The 16,674-nt window shown below is 38.0% G+C and overlaps 1 protein-coding gene across 2 annotated transcripts; it reads right to left on the bottom strand.

Annotated features, from left to right (window-relative positions):
- Positions 1-355: 355 nt before the first annotated feature.
- Positions 356-14,637, bottom strand: LOC145774723 (uncharacterized). 2 transcript variants are annotated; one of them, XM_082586019.1, is made up of 3 exons: positions 14,571-14,637; positions 13,404-13,468; positions 356-2,007 (listed from the first exon to the last, which is right to left on the bottom strand). In XM_082586019.1, exons 2-3 carry the CDS (start codon positions 13,422-13,424, stop codon positions 826-828), a joined length of 1,203 nt encoding a protein of 400 aa, XP_082442145.1. In that variant the 5' UTR covers positions 13,425-13,468; positions 14,571-14,637; the 3' UTR covers positions 356-825. The 2 variants fall into 2 exon arrangements, with proteins under 2 accessions (XP_082442145.1, XP_082442144.1); XM_082586018.1 differs by lacking the exons at positions 13,404-13,468; positions 14,571-14,637 and adding an exon at positions 5,612-5,767.
- Between the last annotated feature and the right edge of the window lie 2,037 nt (positions 14,638-16,674).

The following is a 16,674-nucleotide window of genomic DNA, read 5'->3' as shown; positions in this document are numbered from 1 at the left end:
AACTAGTTCATCTATTTTAAACTGTTAGGTTTGGTGGCCGTGCTTAAATTTACTTTCATCGACGTATCCTTTAAATTTACATCGCATGCACGTTTTAAACTTCTTTGGTTTTGCCGCCGTTTCCTTTTGTTGGTTTCATTCCCGTAAACTGTTGGTAACTTTATCATTGCTGTTGTTTTCCGACAAAAAAAAATAAATTGAATTGAATTGAATAATCTGCATTTATTCCGACCGTTCGTCAATCAGACACGACTGACTTCTTCAAGGGGCTAGATTAAATTATGACTACTTGTCTAGCATGGCAGAACACAGGACCATGCTTTTAGTTAATTTACTTTGCAGCAACAGAGGCGTTCTGTGTATCTAGATGTTTAACAGTTAGTCGACTGACAACATGACAGAAAAGATAAATTACATGTGTTTAGTGTTGAACACGACCATTCAGAAACGTAAAGTGAAAGCATCAGCAAAGATTTAATTTGTAGGTTAGTCGGCTACAAAAATGTACTCAATAAATATAGTGTATTAATTTTATTTTACTTGTATAGATTTCGAAACAGAAAAAGAAACTATCTTTCACATGTAAATATTACATGTATTTTATGGCAAAAGATCAAGATAATAAGATTGGTACAACATCACGGCTACAATTCTAACACCTGTTAAAACTTCAGATATTTCTATCTTCCAACACATGTATTTGCAACAACTGACAAAAAACGCACGTAGAGAATAAATAAACTTGAATGATTTCTCACAAACAAAAGTTGCACCAAAAGGAATAAAACTTATTGCTGAGGGAAGTATACACGGTTGCTCCACTTCTCAGGCAGCATTATACCCGTACATCGCATCTGGAAAATCGGAAGTCTCTGACTGAGATGACTTGGAAAGGGAAGGAAATCTAACCGGTTGATTTAATATGTCAGAATCATAATTATACTTATGAAATGGGTGACGACTCTGCGGTAATAAGCTTGGGTTTCTTAACTTAGGAATTGCAGAGAAAGTGGAAGCAACTAAACCGGAAGCTTGTTGAGGCAGAAAGGGAGCATATGGATGCTGTGCAATTTTTTCTAACTCCATCATGAGGGAATTGCTTCTGCTATGTAGATTTGTATTCGTCTTAGTCATGACATGAGTTTTTAAATGGTGAAAAAGTTCGTCGGAACTGGAAAATTTCTTCCCGCATTTTCCTGTTTCAGGGCTGGCCCAGTTGCACACGTGAGGTGTATGATTAACCACAAAACCTGTATTTTTTCCTGCGGAGGCCAGGAGCATTTGTGCATAAAAGGGATAAGCATTGGATAAATTGTTAAGGCCATAAAATTGTAAATGAGGTGAGTTCAACCCATCAAAAGAGAAGTTGCTCACAGCATGCTGCTCTCTGTAGTCTGCGTGGTATTGAGTATAAAAAGGTATCATTTGCGCTTGCGGTGATACACTGTCAGTACTTTTTCGAAACTGGTCTACTGGTAACAGCATAGGAGGCAGGCCATGACGTTTGGAAGAAGAACTGGAGGATACTTTGCGTGAGTAGGAAGGTTTTACTCCGATTAGATCACAACTTTCATGAAAGGAACGATGTCGGCGCGTTGCTTCTTGGTTACGAACAATCCCATTGTGATCAGCAGACTGAAAAGATGTTGTACCTTCACAGTGGCGGTTTCCCGGATGGCGTCTTTCACTAGCATGCGGAGATCTACGTGTCTTTTTTAGAGGAGCATTTTCGGCTGAAGGAGATTTTTTACGCTTCAAAACTCCATTTAAAGATAACTTTTCATTTGACAATGGCGGAGAAGAGCCTTGAGACAGTGAAGATGCCGGAGATGTTGGAGTCAGGGATCGCAAACTTGTATTTTGAAAAGTCTTGCTTGACGATGTTGTGTCCTCGGCAAGGGAGAACCGATTAGGTGAGAAGTTCAGTTTCTTAAAATTTCCTGCTTCTTTTCCTATAGCACTGCAAGTCTGAGCCAGCAACGCCAAAGGACTATTCTTTGCATCCAGCTGCAAAACAATATACAAGAATATTCAATCAACACTTCACAAAGCAATCTTGTAGCAAACATTAAATTCAACTTGTATTCACTTGTCATACAACTACGACTTCTGAATTTGATCTAATATCTTTTTGGCCTTCACAAGATATGATGCAGGGTCGTTTGCTTTTGGATAGAAGCCCGAAGCATAAACCTGACACATATGCAGCCTTTGAACCACTAGCGTATGTTTCATGTGTCGCAAACATCATTTTCAACTTTTCCCAAAAGTCGTGAGCTATTTTAGTGTGTTTTCTTTTCCTAGGACACATTTCCACCAACACTTTATGAGTGAAACGTGCAGAATACTTAGCTGTATTCCGCAGAACGTGACTTGGGCCTACAGACAGATTTTATTCCTTTAAAAAACTCAAGTAATTTCAGTTTATGATCAACGGCGTAAAATTGAGTAGACAGCAGTAATTGCAAACCTGTCCACAATAATGAGTTTCTTTGAATAATTTGCAGTAATATTGTGAAAGGTTGCCATAAAAACCACCAAGTGGTATTTAAAAAAACAGCTTTGTACAAAAGCAGGTGCATAGAAAATAATTCTTAAATTGATCAAAGAAATAAAACCGAATAAATTGTTTATTACTGGGCTGCAAAACCGATAAAATCTGGGAATACTCGTAAATTTCAAGTCAACAATGCTCTGTGGATGATCAGGTTTGTGTGGAGTTTCCCAAGCTAGCCTACATTTCTAATACGTGTTTTGACAAACCACCACCTATCCAAAAAAGAAGACATTTCCTTCATAAATCAAAACCTTTTGTGAAATTGAGACTACGATTCAGTCTGGTAACGAACTTGCCCTACAAATTACGTCAAATTCGACGACGACGACGAATATAAGCACTCTTTTCGTGGTAATATCCATACCACTCGTAGCACCAAACTTGTGTAGAGTTTTAATCAAGCATCCGGTGAGAGTGAAAATTAATACCCTGTTCTATCCCAGATAGCAAAATCCGTTACTTTTACATTGATTCAACGTCTGCAGAGTTGGGATCAATGTAAAAATGACGAATTTTGTTGTCTGGGATGGTTCTGGGTTACAGACTGCTCTACCACTATTATTTGTTGCCTTTTGTAGCAGCGCACATTCGACGGATGCAAAATTGACGTATTTAGAAAAGATTGCCTACAGAACAGAGAGTTGTCATGAAAACATCAAAGCAAGGTTGCAACAAACAATTGCTGATCGTACCACAAAAATTAGAGCCTAGAAAACTATAAATAGCATATCCAAATTCAGTCCTAATTTTATTTTGTTTTATTTCTTTTTACATTCTTTTAACATTTACCGACGTTAAATCAATGTAAAAAATACAGTTTTTTTTGCTGGGTATTTAGCACACTTTGAATTATAAAACTGTGTGCTTGTTCTTTCAAATTATACGTTGGGTCCTTATTTTGCGTCTGTTCTATCCAAAAGAAACTTCAATCCAGGCTTCTAGACCTCTCTCAGACATTTTTGGACGTTGAATCAAAGTCAAAAAGACTGGTCTAGTTAACTGGTCACTCCAGTGAGTTACATCGAAAGCGATCATGCCATCTCCGTCTGGTCAACAACATTTGCTGTAATATTTACACATCCATCTCCAAAAAAGAATACGATTTTGACAACTGGGCTACTGTTAATTGATTTAAGCATAAGCAATGAAAGCCATGCAATTTTTCTGTGTCAAACTTTTGCGAACACACTCCCATTAAAGCCAACTTGGAAGTTAACTGTTTGCTGGTGAAAATGAAGTCTCACTGTTGTGCAGAAAAAACATTCAACTTCATTGTGATCACAATCAGTCATCCAATACACCTTACACGTCATCGGGAATATAAAGCAATTGATAGGTCAAACTTTGGCATAAAAGCCCTTGAATTTCCAACACCCTGCACTTACTGTGACCCAGCTGAGTACCAATTGTTTCCTTTGGGCGCAACAAAAGTCTGTAAATAAACTAGTGGTGTGACAAATCATTGTTTGGTCAATTGTGGCATGTAACTTAGAATAAGCTGCAAACCAGTGATTTATAAATATAATGGCGGCCTTTGGTGGGTCAACCAAAGGTCGTGGCGGGACAAAAACTTATAAATTTTGGACCAATCGATTAAGTCTCCTTCTATATAGGGTCATTCGACTGCTGACCAGGTCACTGACTGGACAACATGATTATTACTCGTTCAGTTTGACGGAGTGGGTGTTTTTCTCAGTCTACCAACTTGTAAGCAACGTTCGACAATCTCAATGTATAACGTGTTGCAAGCAATGGCTTAACTTTTCAAGGTGGTTTCATAAAGTTGAAAGGTGTCAACGGATTTCACCTACAACTTATACGTAGAAGATTAGAACATACTTCTGTGAGTGTGATGACATTTTTAAGTTTTTGCAATAAACCAGTAACCGGTGATGAACCAATCAATAGAGAGATTTCGATTGACAACGACAGGTTTATAGTCTGTTAATGCCAGTTTTACTGTAATTTAAACCACAACATCACTCGAAAAGCACCAATAAATCATTCTGTAAAAAGCATTGGCATACACAGCGAGGCTCATCACGTACGTCGAACAGCATTACTGAACACTTTCTAAAGCAATAAAAACACCACAAAGTCAGCGTTTTATAAAAAGCATCGAATAACAGTTTAAGCGGCTCATGCGAATACGAACAAAGTCTGGCAAAAAAAAAACTAACAGATTCCTGATGAGGGCTTAGGTTAAGCCAAAAACGTTTGATTGTCAAAGCTATTTGTAAATATGTAAAATATATTGTTGTAATGCTCAACCCTGTGGTAATGTTGTGTCTAGCCTGTCTTTGGTACAAGAAAGAAAACTCTCTCCCGAAACTATAATAATAAAAAGCAATAAATAAATTAAGTCAAGAGATAGCTATTTGATGAAAGAGTCACATACGTCATTAGTTGTCCAAAAAGTAAATTTAGTGATCGTTTTAACGCAAAGTGCGACAAAAATAGAGTCATGTCTTTATCCAGTTGTTAAATAGCATAGCTTGTAAATTTCGAATTGTGGTTCAACCTGTTACGCCCATGGGACCCACGGTATTTGGAGACGGCCCACAGGCAAAATGCCTCACAGGGATTAAACATAATTCGTCTAGCGATGTTGAAACAATGCAAAAGGGATAAATTTTCATAGCTGAGATGATTTAAAGTGGGTGTTGCTGGTTCAATACCGGGCAAGAAATATTTCAAATATAGCCTAAATGCCATAAATAAATATAAATAACTTGAGAAGAAACAAACAAAATACATAGGCCGGTGGTTCTTAGACATTTTAGTCATGGATTCTTTTCAAACATTGTTCAAGCCTACGATCATCTCTATTCTATGCTACTAATGGCCCGAGAAGAATCTTTTTCAAAATTACCTTTAAATTAACCATATAAAATTGTAAATGAGGTTGCTAAAAATTTACTGCATTTTCCTAAAATCCATGCTGTCACAAAACCCTTCAATCACTTAAAGGTTTCTGCAAACCCCTTAGCTTAAGAGTTCCTGACCCTAGTTGAAAAACGCTGACGTATCGTATAAAATATTTGCACGACTTACCGTTGATGGGTCTGACGGAGGTTGGATGTATTCCGTTCCGAGATATTGTTCTATTTTTCCCGCCATTGATTTTCGACAGCTCAAAGCGTTTATAAGAGACTTTTACTGATCAGCGTAAAATTTGATTTTGTTTTACTTAAGTTCCAAAAATTGCAATAAAACATTCACCCTTTGGGATTGAAAAAAATTGATGTCATGTTTTTCCATGTTATGCAGTAATATTTTCAGACAATTCTGCTTCACAACGCAAGCTGTCATGGCGTGTTAGGTAAATTGCCTCTACTTTGTTATAAATGCAATAGAGTAAAATTTGTTGAGTTAAAACTACCAAATTATTTTATTCGTTTGCTGCTATTTAGCGCAGAATGGTGCATCGTACCAACCAATGAAACTAGCCTGACATATTATTCTACTCACTTTGTTCAGATGAGGTTATGGAATGTTTTTTTGTTTAGCATCTGACTAAAAAACTCTAATGCTAAATCCTTCGCTCTTAAAACGATTTTACCATTCGGCCACAGTAAGTCATTGTAAAGTTACACAAGCATTTGGTAAAAGCAAAATGTAAGTGTATTTAGCTCAATTCTTTTCGCAGGTACGATCACTAAATCGTTTCTTTTTTTCCTTTAAAAAGTCATATTCAGCTAACTGCAGACTATTTTTAGTCTTTCCATACATAGCTAAATTTATATTGTAAGATAATCTGCCGTCAAACGTCGAAACTGTGCATAACTGTATCAAATGGCAAGTTATAAACATAACACCACCTCTCCCATTACGATTTGAGCATTGAATGAGATCAAATCTTTCTTGAAGTTGAGAAACAAAAATGCTTTTTTTTTTTTTGTAAATCGCGGAACTTTTTTTGCGCGTGATTCTCTCTCACCCTCTGTTGATCTAGCAAAAACTTCTTTTCGAAGTTAAATTAGGCTATGTGAAATCGAAGCAGTTCAAATGATTCAATACAACAAACAAGAATGCATAAACTAGTTTCAAATGCAATTCGTTGTCAAATCAGAATGAAAACTAAATGGAGATTGGACAACTAAACTCAAACTAAACATACAACTAAAAACTAAACTAAATAGACATAGGCTTAGCTGCTTACCAGTCTTTCTGACTTACTGTGGCCTACTTAAATACCTCGAAAACTTTGAAAGGTTTAATTACTGTGCAAGTTACATAAAATAATTTTATTGTCTTGATATCATTTGGAATTATTTTCGAGAAGAACTTCGTTTCGTTTTAATTGACTAAATAATCATTTCGAACAGCCGCCCCGTTAGCTCACTGAGCTCAGTGGTTACGCATGATTAAGCGATCTTGGTTCGGCTCTCGGGGTGTAAGCTTGATCAACGCATTTCAGACTGCTCTTCATTCAGCGGCTTCAAATGAATAGAATAATTCTCAGACCGTGCTGTTTTAATTCGACAAAAGCTTTCTGAAGTCCAAAACTATGCAAGCATTTTGGTTATAGCCTAAGCTACTTTTCTTGTGACAAAAATTTGGCGTAGGCTATAAACACAACCATGTTTATTTTCGTACATCAAGTTGATCCTTGGAAACGCATCTTGACTATTAAGTCAATTCAGTATTATAGAGCAACAACGATCTCAAGTGTATGGGCAACGGATTTTTGAAAGAGCAATAGTGTTGGCAAGCTGATGTCAAGGTCTAAAGAGTCATTTAGTTTTTTTGAGGAAGTGGCTCTTTGAAACGAGCTGTTACGCTTTGCATCATTGTGACTACCCATTTGCATGTGGTGAAATTACAAGCATGGATGCAGGAACCATTTTAAAAGTAGGTGGGCCCAGAGGCGCAGCAATCAAAGTCTATCCAACCTTTGGGGAGCGAAGCCCCCCAGACCCCCCATAGCATTGCTGCATTCCTAATATTTGCTATCGTTTACACCAGGAGTCGGCAACCTACGGCCGCCAAGAAAAATCATCCGGCCGCCGCTCCTTTCCAAATTATAATAATATGTGGCCAGACCAGTGGTTTATTACAGTAGGCTATAATCGAATGGAAGAACAAGTACTTTTCATTAATCATTTTAGTAGGCCCACGTCTTTGATTTGCAGCGTTTCTGTTTGTATAAACAAAGAACTCAACATAAAGCACCATTATGATACAAAACATATGATCTTTTCCAAGTTAATGGGTCAAACAAGGAACGGCAAAGTTAATCTACTCAAAAATAGCTTTAAAACAGCAAATTTCTCTGTTACAAAGGAAAGAAAAAGCAATGAATCAGAAAATTATTTTGCTAGCTATAAGGTAGCACACAATCAGTAGCGTAGCCAGAAAAATAATTGGGGGGGGGGGACAAATATTTGATGAATTGAAGAGAACGACAAAGTGTTTGATTTAAGACATCGCCACCTGGTGTGCTGTGGCGTATTCTGGTGGGTTAAGCAAGGGAAGCAATAAAGCTGGCGGGGGGTTAAAGCGTGCCGAAGGCACGCGAATTCTAGGGGGGTCCGGGGGCATGCTCCCCCGAAACTTTTTTGCAAAATTACACTCAAATAATGGATTATAGCGCTTTCTGGAAACACTTTTAGGGTAATATTTGTATGAAATTTATTAGCAGATAAACAGCCTTTAACTTATTAAAGGCAGCTGTTACACACGAACGGGCAAAAACTGCGGCTAAAATTAGAGAACACAAAAAACTCAGCTACACAAAAACTACACAAAAACCCAACAGAGTAAGCCATTCTAAAATTGCTTCCACAGATTAGTTAAAAGAAACGTAAATCGCGTAAGCTTTGCGCGATTTAAGATTTGCTAAATTTGTTGATGTCTTTCTTTGTGTCTAAAACAAGTCCTGGGGGGTGTTAATAGCCAGATGTCTTGGAAAACGATATAAATTTATACAAATTATATTATATTTTTAACAAAGGGTTCAACTTCAGAATCCAAACTTTGAAAATTTGGGGGGGGCATGGCCCTTTTCGCCCCCCTGGCTACGCCTATGGTAGCACAATCAATAGCAAAAGACAAGAAATCGTATAGTGATGGAGAATTTGGGAAAAGGTGTAAGATGGATGTTGTTGAAAACATATGTCCAAAGAAAAAAAAAACTAAGTTACTTTTCAGATATAGGCAGTGATGTACGCGCATACAAAAAATATTGACGCCGTCAGCGTAAACGCAAACGTTCGAAAAACCATACGCCGTATGCGTCAACGCAACTTGTAAAAAATGTTGGCGGCGTCAGCGTTAGCGCATACACTAGCGCAAACTCATTTTGTTTGCTAGGTGCCAAACATTCACACGGTATAAACCACTCGTAACAAACAAGTTTTATTTTGAATTTCCACGAAGAATCACAAGCATCTGAAAGTGTTCATCTGAAATTTTGCTGTGTTTTGGTTCCAATATGTCTATGCCCATTGAAAACATTCTTTCAACTGCAGCGCTGGAAGATATTGGCGTGTTGTAGCGAAAAAAATACATTAAAAAGTATGCGTTGACGCTATGCGCTAAAAAACCGCGAAAACTTTACGGCGTAGCCTCAAGCGCAAACTATCCAAAAAAATGTGGCCGCAAGTGTTAGCGTCAGGGATATCTAGAGAAGGGGATATGAAGGCTCACAGCGATTGCCTTATTCTCATGACACTACCAGGGCGGTAGTTTGTAGCGCGTGAAACATAAGGTTCTTTTCAAAATTGCAGAAAATTTTGTAGTGCAACTGGTACAGTCAGCTACCAAAGACAGTTAGTATACGTTACATAGAGCACATTTAAAGAATACTTGTTTACAAAGACGGTTGAAAAGTCACCAGTAAGCTGTTTTTTTAAACAAAGCCTTTGCAGTAGGCTAGATGTAAAGCAAGTATATGGGTAGTTGAATTAACAAGCAACCATGAGCATTCAGTGAGTATCCAGGCATGATCCTAATAGCGCAATGCAGGTTATCATAACAAGATTTATTAAACTACTATCGGTGGCAATTGTCATTTTACGATAAACACAGATTATTTACGATAAACAAAAGCCCTTCTATTGTCAGACGTAATAAAAGCCTTCGTATCCCCTTCTTTAGATATCCCTGGTTAGCGTAAACAAAAAGTCTACGGCGCAAGTATGCGGCGTAGAATTTGCGGTGTATACGTACATCTCTGGATATAGGCCTAAGTCTTTCAACAAGAACCGTAACTAGACGAAAAAAAAGAGATATCGGAGAACGTAACATCTAGCAAAAAGTTATTGTATATCTACAGCTCTTCGCAATGGCAATAGATGAGGGCACAGACACGACAGATAAGCCTACAGCTGAGCTGGCAGTATTTGTGCGTGCAGTAGGCCTAAACAAAGATTTTGATGTTTAAGAATTTGTTCAGCTGATTTCCGTCAAGGATATTACTAGCCGATATTCTGAAGGCATTAGGCTACGTCAACGCCTTGAAATCGTGCCTCTGAATCTATCAAAACTGGTATTAATAGGCTACGGCCCGCCAAGACCATGTAAAGTTTGGCTTTGGCCCGCTGTTAGAAAAAGGCTGCCGACCCCTGGTTTACACATTGCGCTTTCATAATTGCCTTTCGTGCCAACAGGCAAAATTGTCCATTTTTGGGCCGGATTTGGTCAAAAAAAATTACAAAATTGTTGAATTGTTCTATAGCGTTTTACAAAATGTGGCGATGTAGCCTACACACAAATAAAAAGGCAACAATACACATACAGTTAGAATGCCACCTGGGAGTAATAATATGCAGCATTATACAGTACGTGCATATGTAATGATATCACTGTTCTAACCATAGAGAGCATAGAGAATAATTATATTGATTGATAGATTGCTCCACCAGTCACACGCAACCCCATCCATACGTGCTGCACATCAATAATGGACTCAACAGAAAAGTTTGAAGATTGGATTTCATCATTGAGCTATCAAAGATAATCAAACTACTGTGTATCAAATGAGTGAAGACCTTTTTTTGGAAGTCCCTCTCTGATTTTCCGTTTTCGCTACCTTTTCAAAGAAATTTGGCTTTCAAAAGTGGGTGGGCCAGGCCCACCCAGAAAATAAAGTAGGTGGGCCCAGGCCCACGAGGCCCACGTGGTTCCTCCATCCCTGATTACAAGGATAAGATCCAATTACCTAAGTACCACAGAAAGACAAACGGTGGCTCCAACTACATCATAATAATAATGTACTTTTATACGGCGCTGTAACCTATCTATTGTAGAAACGCGTTGCTGTCAGCGCTAAAGAGGTGTAACCTAGCACAGTATTAGCCTACCCTAAATTCATTTTTTTGCTGAATAGGCCTACCAAACTGAAATATAATTCAATACTATGCCAATTATACAGTCTTAGATATGACCCGACACGGTTTTGAACCAACGTTTATCGTTTCAGCGGCAGACATTCCAACCACCAAGTCACCAAACTTGTCTTATCGACGGCCAATAGAGACACTTGTGCAGCTTTGGTAATGTGTTTGGCTGTTTGGCTGGTAATTATTTGGTTTCACGTCAAATCTATATCGAAATATATTCATTTACTGTAATTTTATGACTTGCAATCTTCTTCGTGTTAATTCAGCAAACTATTAACAATGTTAAGTGTTGACTGTAGCATAAAAAAAATTGAGGACAGCATGGTTTATTCAAGCAACAATCGTCAGAAAAACCAAATTGTCATGAGAAGCAGAGATTGAAGTCGGAAGATCTGGGAGGATTGCCTCCAAAATCAGTGGTGCCGAAGTAGAGGGGATGGGGGGATATATTCCCCCAATATTTTGGCAGTATCCCCCTCAATAATTTAGAAAAAAATATTTGCTCTGAAGTTGTACTTCGATTTAGTTGTTTACAAGCATCTCGAATTGTTGTTGTTTTTCTTTTATTGATGTTTGATCACAGTTCTAAATTGTCTTGGATTTGACGCTAGACAATGCAGGACCTTCATTGAAGGTATTAAGGACGAGTTGGACTAGGCCACTGGTCACGGCACTGCAGTAATGAAGAAACTGCAGAAACATATTTGGGACTTGTGCTGATTTTGAAGCCTTTGGCACTTATGGAGCAATTTAGTATCACGTTGCAAGGAGAAAAGCTTGACATTGACTCTTACGTGAAGAGCTGTTTCAGATCCTGAAAATCACTCTAGAGAAATATCGTGATTTGAAGTTTGAGAACAATTACAAAAATGCAGTTTCACTTCCGGAAAAATTTACTGCTAATTCTATCACGCCTTTGCAAGCACCACGGCAAAGAAGAGTCCCTGAAAGATTGGCTGGAGGCTCGATGGCAGCAGCGCTACTGCAGACACTCAACTGCATTATAAAATACTTTACAATCAGTTCATGGACAGAGTGACCGAACTCTGAACCGACCGAACGGTTTGAAAGTAGCCTGAATTCCGTTTCGGCAAAGTATAAAGAACTTGCACGAATTTTCAAGACCGGCTTAGTTCCTGAAATGTTCAAAAATTATCCAAAGCTGAATAGACAATCGATGAGTTACCAAATTGATTCATTCAGAAAGGCAACAGGAGCAAAACCTCTGTACGACGCTAAAAGAGCTAACCAGGCATTGTCCTTGGAAAAACCTTTCTATTCTCAAATACTCCAGCTGATTAAGATCCTCTTAATTTGCCCGGTAAGCTCGGCTGCTTGTGATAGGTCGTTTTCCAATCTTTGTAGATTGAAACCTGGCTGAGAAATACTTTAGGACAGAAAAAGGTTGAATGCTAGCATTGTTTAGAACATTCACCAAAATAGTCTTGATGACATCAGCATAAATGACAGTGCTAATGAGTTTTCAATGTGCACTACCATAAGACGCAATATGTTCGGTTGTGACAAGTTCTTGTGATGTGTTTGAAAGTTATTATTTTTGCCATAAATTTGCAGAGATGTTTTTCTGTAGCTTCGGTTGTTTTCAGTCTCCTGACTAGTGACTTTGTCCTATGGTCCTTTAGTAGTTTTGTAGTGATTCTAGTGAAGGAGAGGGCAAGAAGAAAAGTATAACTTCTGTTTTTGTTTTTTTTGGAAAAACTAAGTATTCATTGGAAGGTCATAGGTTCGAATCCCGCTGGAGGTACCAGTTTTTCTTCGCTTGTTTCTTAATCTTGCAGCAGTCATTCACAAGAGCACTGGTAGCACTTTTATCTCCATGATTTCTTATCTGTATATTATGTTGTTAGCAGCTAATTTACCGAGGTTTGGTGATTGTTTAATAAACTTAATACCGGTAGGCTACCACTAAAATTGTGTATAAAATATGCATCCCCCAATGTTCAAAATCGTCTAAAATTTGATAAAATTTTGACTTATCCCCCCAATCCTCAACTAACTTCGGCACCACTGTCCAAAATAAAATTTTATCTTGTCTTCGTCGCTTTGTGACTATGTTTGACTTCAATAATGCTTCAAATTCTCAAAACCTTTCATTTTAATAAACATCATCCAGGACCTTCCGAATTCCGATGATCCCCCTTTTAGGGTGAAACAGGCTGTAGAGGTTTTAGAGAGTAGGCTAATAACTACATTTAATGTAATTCGCTCTCATTGGTAATGATATGTGATAGTTTGGAAGGAGATACACTTCATACGAATTCTTTCTAATGAGAGAGTTTTTCTCCTGTTTTGTTGCACACACGACCAAGTTCTTTCCTTTTCCACGAAAATCCATTAGTAGCAGCTGTATACACACTTGCTCCTTCCTATGCTATAGATTAGTTATTGTGTGATTAAGGGAGTAAAGAAACTGTTTTCGAGCCGTAATAATGCTTTTCGTTTCATTGGCCAAGCAGCCATGGATCCCATCTACTACTCACTTTGCATTGGCAGCCTAGCATCGTGTACCTGGGGTGGCAAAATGATAGATCCTCGGCCCAAGAAGCTAAAAAAAAAAGAATAATTGCACTTGCACAGACCAAATCTGACTTCGACTTGTTTTTATTTTTGTTATAGCTTCATTATTTTTTTTGCGTAGCCTACAAAGCAGTGATCCAGCCGTTGCATTAAGGCTTAAGACCCGCCAGTTACTCAAGCATATTTTGAATCTGAATAGAAAAACGTTTGAATTACACAATTAAAAAGCTCCATTGGGTAAACTTAGGTTAGCTTATCATATTTAGCCATTGCCATAATTTCATAAGTATAGCTAATGTTGGCTAGCCTAAATCCAATGCAAATTTTAACTACTCTACACTCCAAGAACATTTCCTGCCTTAGCCATTGAGTAGTAGGCTACGTTTACAGTGTCGACACATTCAATGGCAAATGACATGACAAAATGAGTTAAAGTGCTCTACAAATTCTGTGAGTGGGTTAAAATGACAATTATTAGTAGTTAGCCGAATCATAAAGCGTACAAATGTAAAAAGTAATTAAGTTTTTGGGATTAACTCCCGGCATCCTTGTGGCAGAGCCGTAGAGCACCATTTAATGACGCAACAAGGGGTGTGCATGAAAGCTTTGCAATGTCATCCAACGTCAAAGTCCATGCAGAAACTAAATGAGAGGCAGAAAGGCGGGATGTGCTGTTCGTTTAACTGTGTATTTGATCTTCAATGTAGCCCTGCCCCTACCAGATATTTTATTTGTGTATCTTTTATCCGTAAATTTGATCCACTGTTCTTTTCCTAGTCTTTCCAGTTATACTTTAAAGAAGACAAGAAGACAAAAAAAAACACTGAAAAGGAATTATATCTTCTTTTCAACATTTCGCAGACATATTGCATTTGTTGTTTATTGATGTTTTGTTTAGTACGAAATACTTCATAGGACTACTTCCATTTCGTTAACATGTTTTTTTAGCTTTGCATATTACCTTAAAATACATTTAAGCTGCTTACTTCTTTGTCAACGCAACTTTGCAGTTTTACTTTCTTGTTTCACACGGTAGCATTATTTATAAAAAAAAAACGTTGATAAAGTTTTTGAATTTGCAAATGTTTTGGTATTTAATTTTATTGTACATTAACATAGGCTTAGCTTACCTTGACAATATTGACGTGGCCATGGAAATCAACTGATTTGTTTACCCGAGAAGTAACTGAATAAAACAACAAGTCGTCGTCACAGCAAATGGCCTCAGTTAGTCCACTTTGCAACCGCTCTAAAGTTTGGAGCATCCTATGTGTGGTATTACCACGAACATCTCTACACTTGACTCCACCAATTCAGCCAACTGATATGACAAAATCGACTATAGCGCTTCAATAGCTCATACCTTCCAACTTAATTACTGTTTAAGTAGGCCTATGATAAATGACAGATCAGGGAATATTCTTCCCCAGACAGCAAATCAATGTAAAAAACAGTTGATTTACTGTCTGGGACGTGCAAGCTTCACAGCAAACAAGAGCTGTCATGTCAAGTAATTCTTATAATAAATATGTATGATCTCAATAGAGACTAATTTCAATTCCAGATGCTCGATAACACTTGTACAGAAATATGCTCGTTATGTCAAGCTTTCATGAAGCTTAGGACAGGTGCAATTGTTGTTTTTACGTTTCCCAAAAAGTCGTTGAATAAACGTTTAAATTCGAAAAGTTTGCTTGTTTTTTCACAGAATGTAAACCTTTGTTTATGAGCCTAAAAAACAACATGTTTTGATACAATGGATTGTATCATAGCGTTGACTGAGTTTTAAACTTATTTTCTTGAACATTATTCGAAACTTCTCATTTCGTGATTGGAAGTGATAAAATTGATCGATTGTGGGGGTCTTTATCCTCGGACTGAGAAAACTTCTTTAATCCTGGCAGTTTTGCATACTACGTAGTAGAGGCCTTGAATCACTGACCCAGGCCCAGTCACCGAGATTGACAGAGTGAAGTTTCCGATTGTTGAAGTGTTGTCTTATTCCATCCACTGATGGAATAATTCACAGACAAGTGAATTATTCGGACATCTACCGAATGGAGAGCAGTCCTTGAAATGCGTTGCTCACCTCAAGCGCACACCCCAAGAGTCGAGCCAGCGACTGACCAGTATAGTACGTTGACCATTTTTTGGGAGTTCACTTTTTATCAGTAGGGTCTAAACTTCCCTAGTCTAAACACACACTAGGTTTGCTCAATGGCTATTCAACTCATATCAAACTACAATGATGTGATATGACATAAAAAGTCACTGTGCATATCAAGCTTGTATTTGAAAGTTTTTCAAACAAGTGAACACCTAAACGGTCGGTCACCGTATGCCCTTGCTACTGACCTACCCGAAAAAACTAGAAGTAGTTGTGCCCGGGCCCGGCAGTTATCCAAAGAATTGCTTTTGCTCCGATACCTTTAAGTCAACGACAGTTGTTCAATGTTATTTCTAAAGATAAAAGTATTGTAAAACTATAGCATGTGGAACTTGATTAATAGCCTGCGTTGGCAGGGCCGAGTTTAGCTGATGGGGGGCCCGGGGAGCTTTCAGATCATGGGCCCCGGTGCAAAAACGTTTTTAAAAATATTTACAAGGTAACTTGAAAGTCACCCACACCGCTAATGCCTTTACGCCAAGCTCAGTCACCACCTTGTGACTAAAAATTAACCTTGAAAGAAAAAGGAGGCATTTTGCAGAAACTTTAAAGGCTGAGAGAAAATAATAGTAATAACACAAAATCACATTTTTCCCGTCGGGGGACCCTTGAAAAGGGGGGGCCCGGGGCAACTGCACCCTCTGCTCCCCCTAAACCCGGGCCTGTGCGATGGAATGGCCACTAAGTATCCCGAAAGTTAAACAGAGTAACCGAAGCTTGAAATACATGTATTTCAACTCCAGTAAGATTTTCTATTAGAGTTGTAGCCTATATCATCAGTTAAGTTTAAAATCACTTGTCAGTTTTTTTTTGTGATATAAGCTCTTATATAATCATAATCAAATACAAGTGTGCGTCGTAAACAAAAAACATCGTTACTGAGCCACAAAACACGTAATGAAACCAAAGTAAATCCGAAATTTCTAGGGTGTTTAGGAGAATTGGGGTATCTAGGGCAAGGTACCTAAAGGGAGGCGCGAATCTAAGAGTTTTTTTCGGGGGGGGGCCAGAAAATTTGAAAATCAATTAAAAAGAAAGAAAAAGCTAAACAGATATGAACAATGATA

This window comes from Aplidium turbinatum, chromosome 7 (assembly GCF_918807975.1).
Source record: "Aplidium turbinatum chromosome 7, kaAplTurb1.1, whole genome shotgun sequence".
Taxonomy (NCBI): domain Eukaryota; kingdom Metazoa; phylum Chordata; class Ascidiacea; order Aplousobranchia; family Polyclinidae; genus Aplidium; species Aplidium turbinatum.
The sequence above is the reverse complement of the archived record's forward strand: the minus strand, read 5'-3'. Positions and strand labels throughout refer to the sequence as shown.

Coding starts and splice junctions, on each gene's coding strand:
- LOC145774723 (XM_082586018.1), bottom strand. CDS start 5,677: ATGGCGGGAAAAATAGAACAATATCTCGGAACGGAATACATCCAACCT. Junction 2,008..5,611: donor CTCCGTCAGACCCATCAACG/GTAAGTCGTGCA, acceptor ATTGTTTTGCAG/CTGGATGCAAAGAATAGTCC.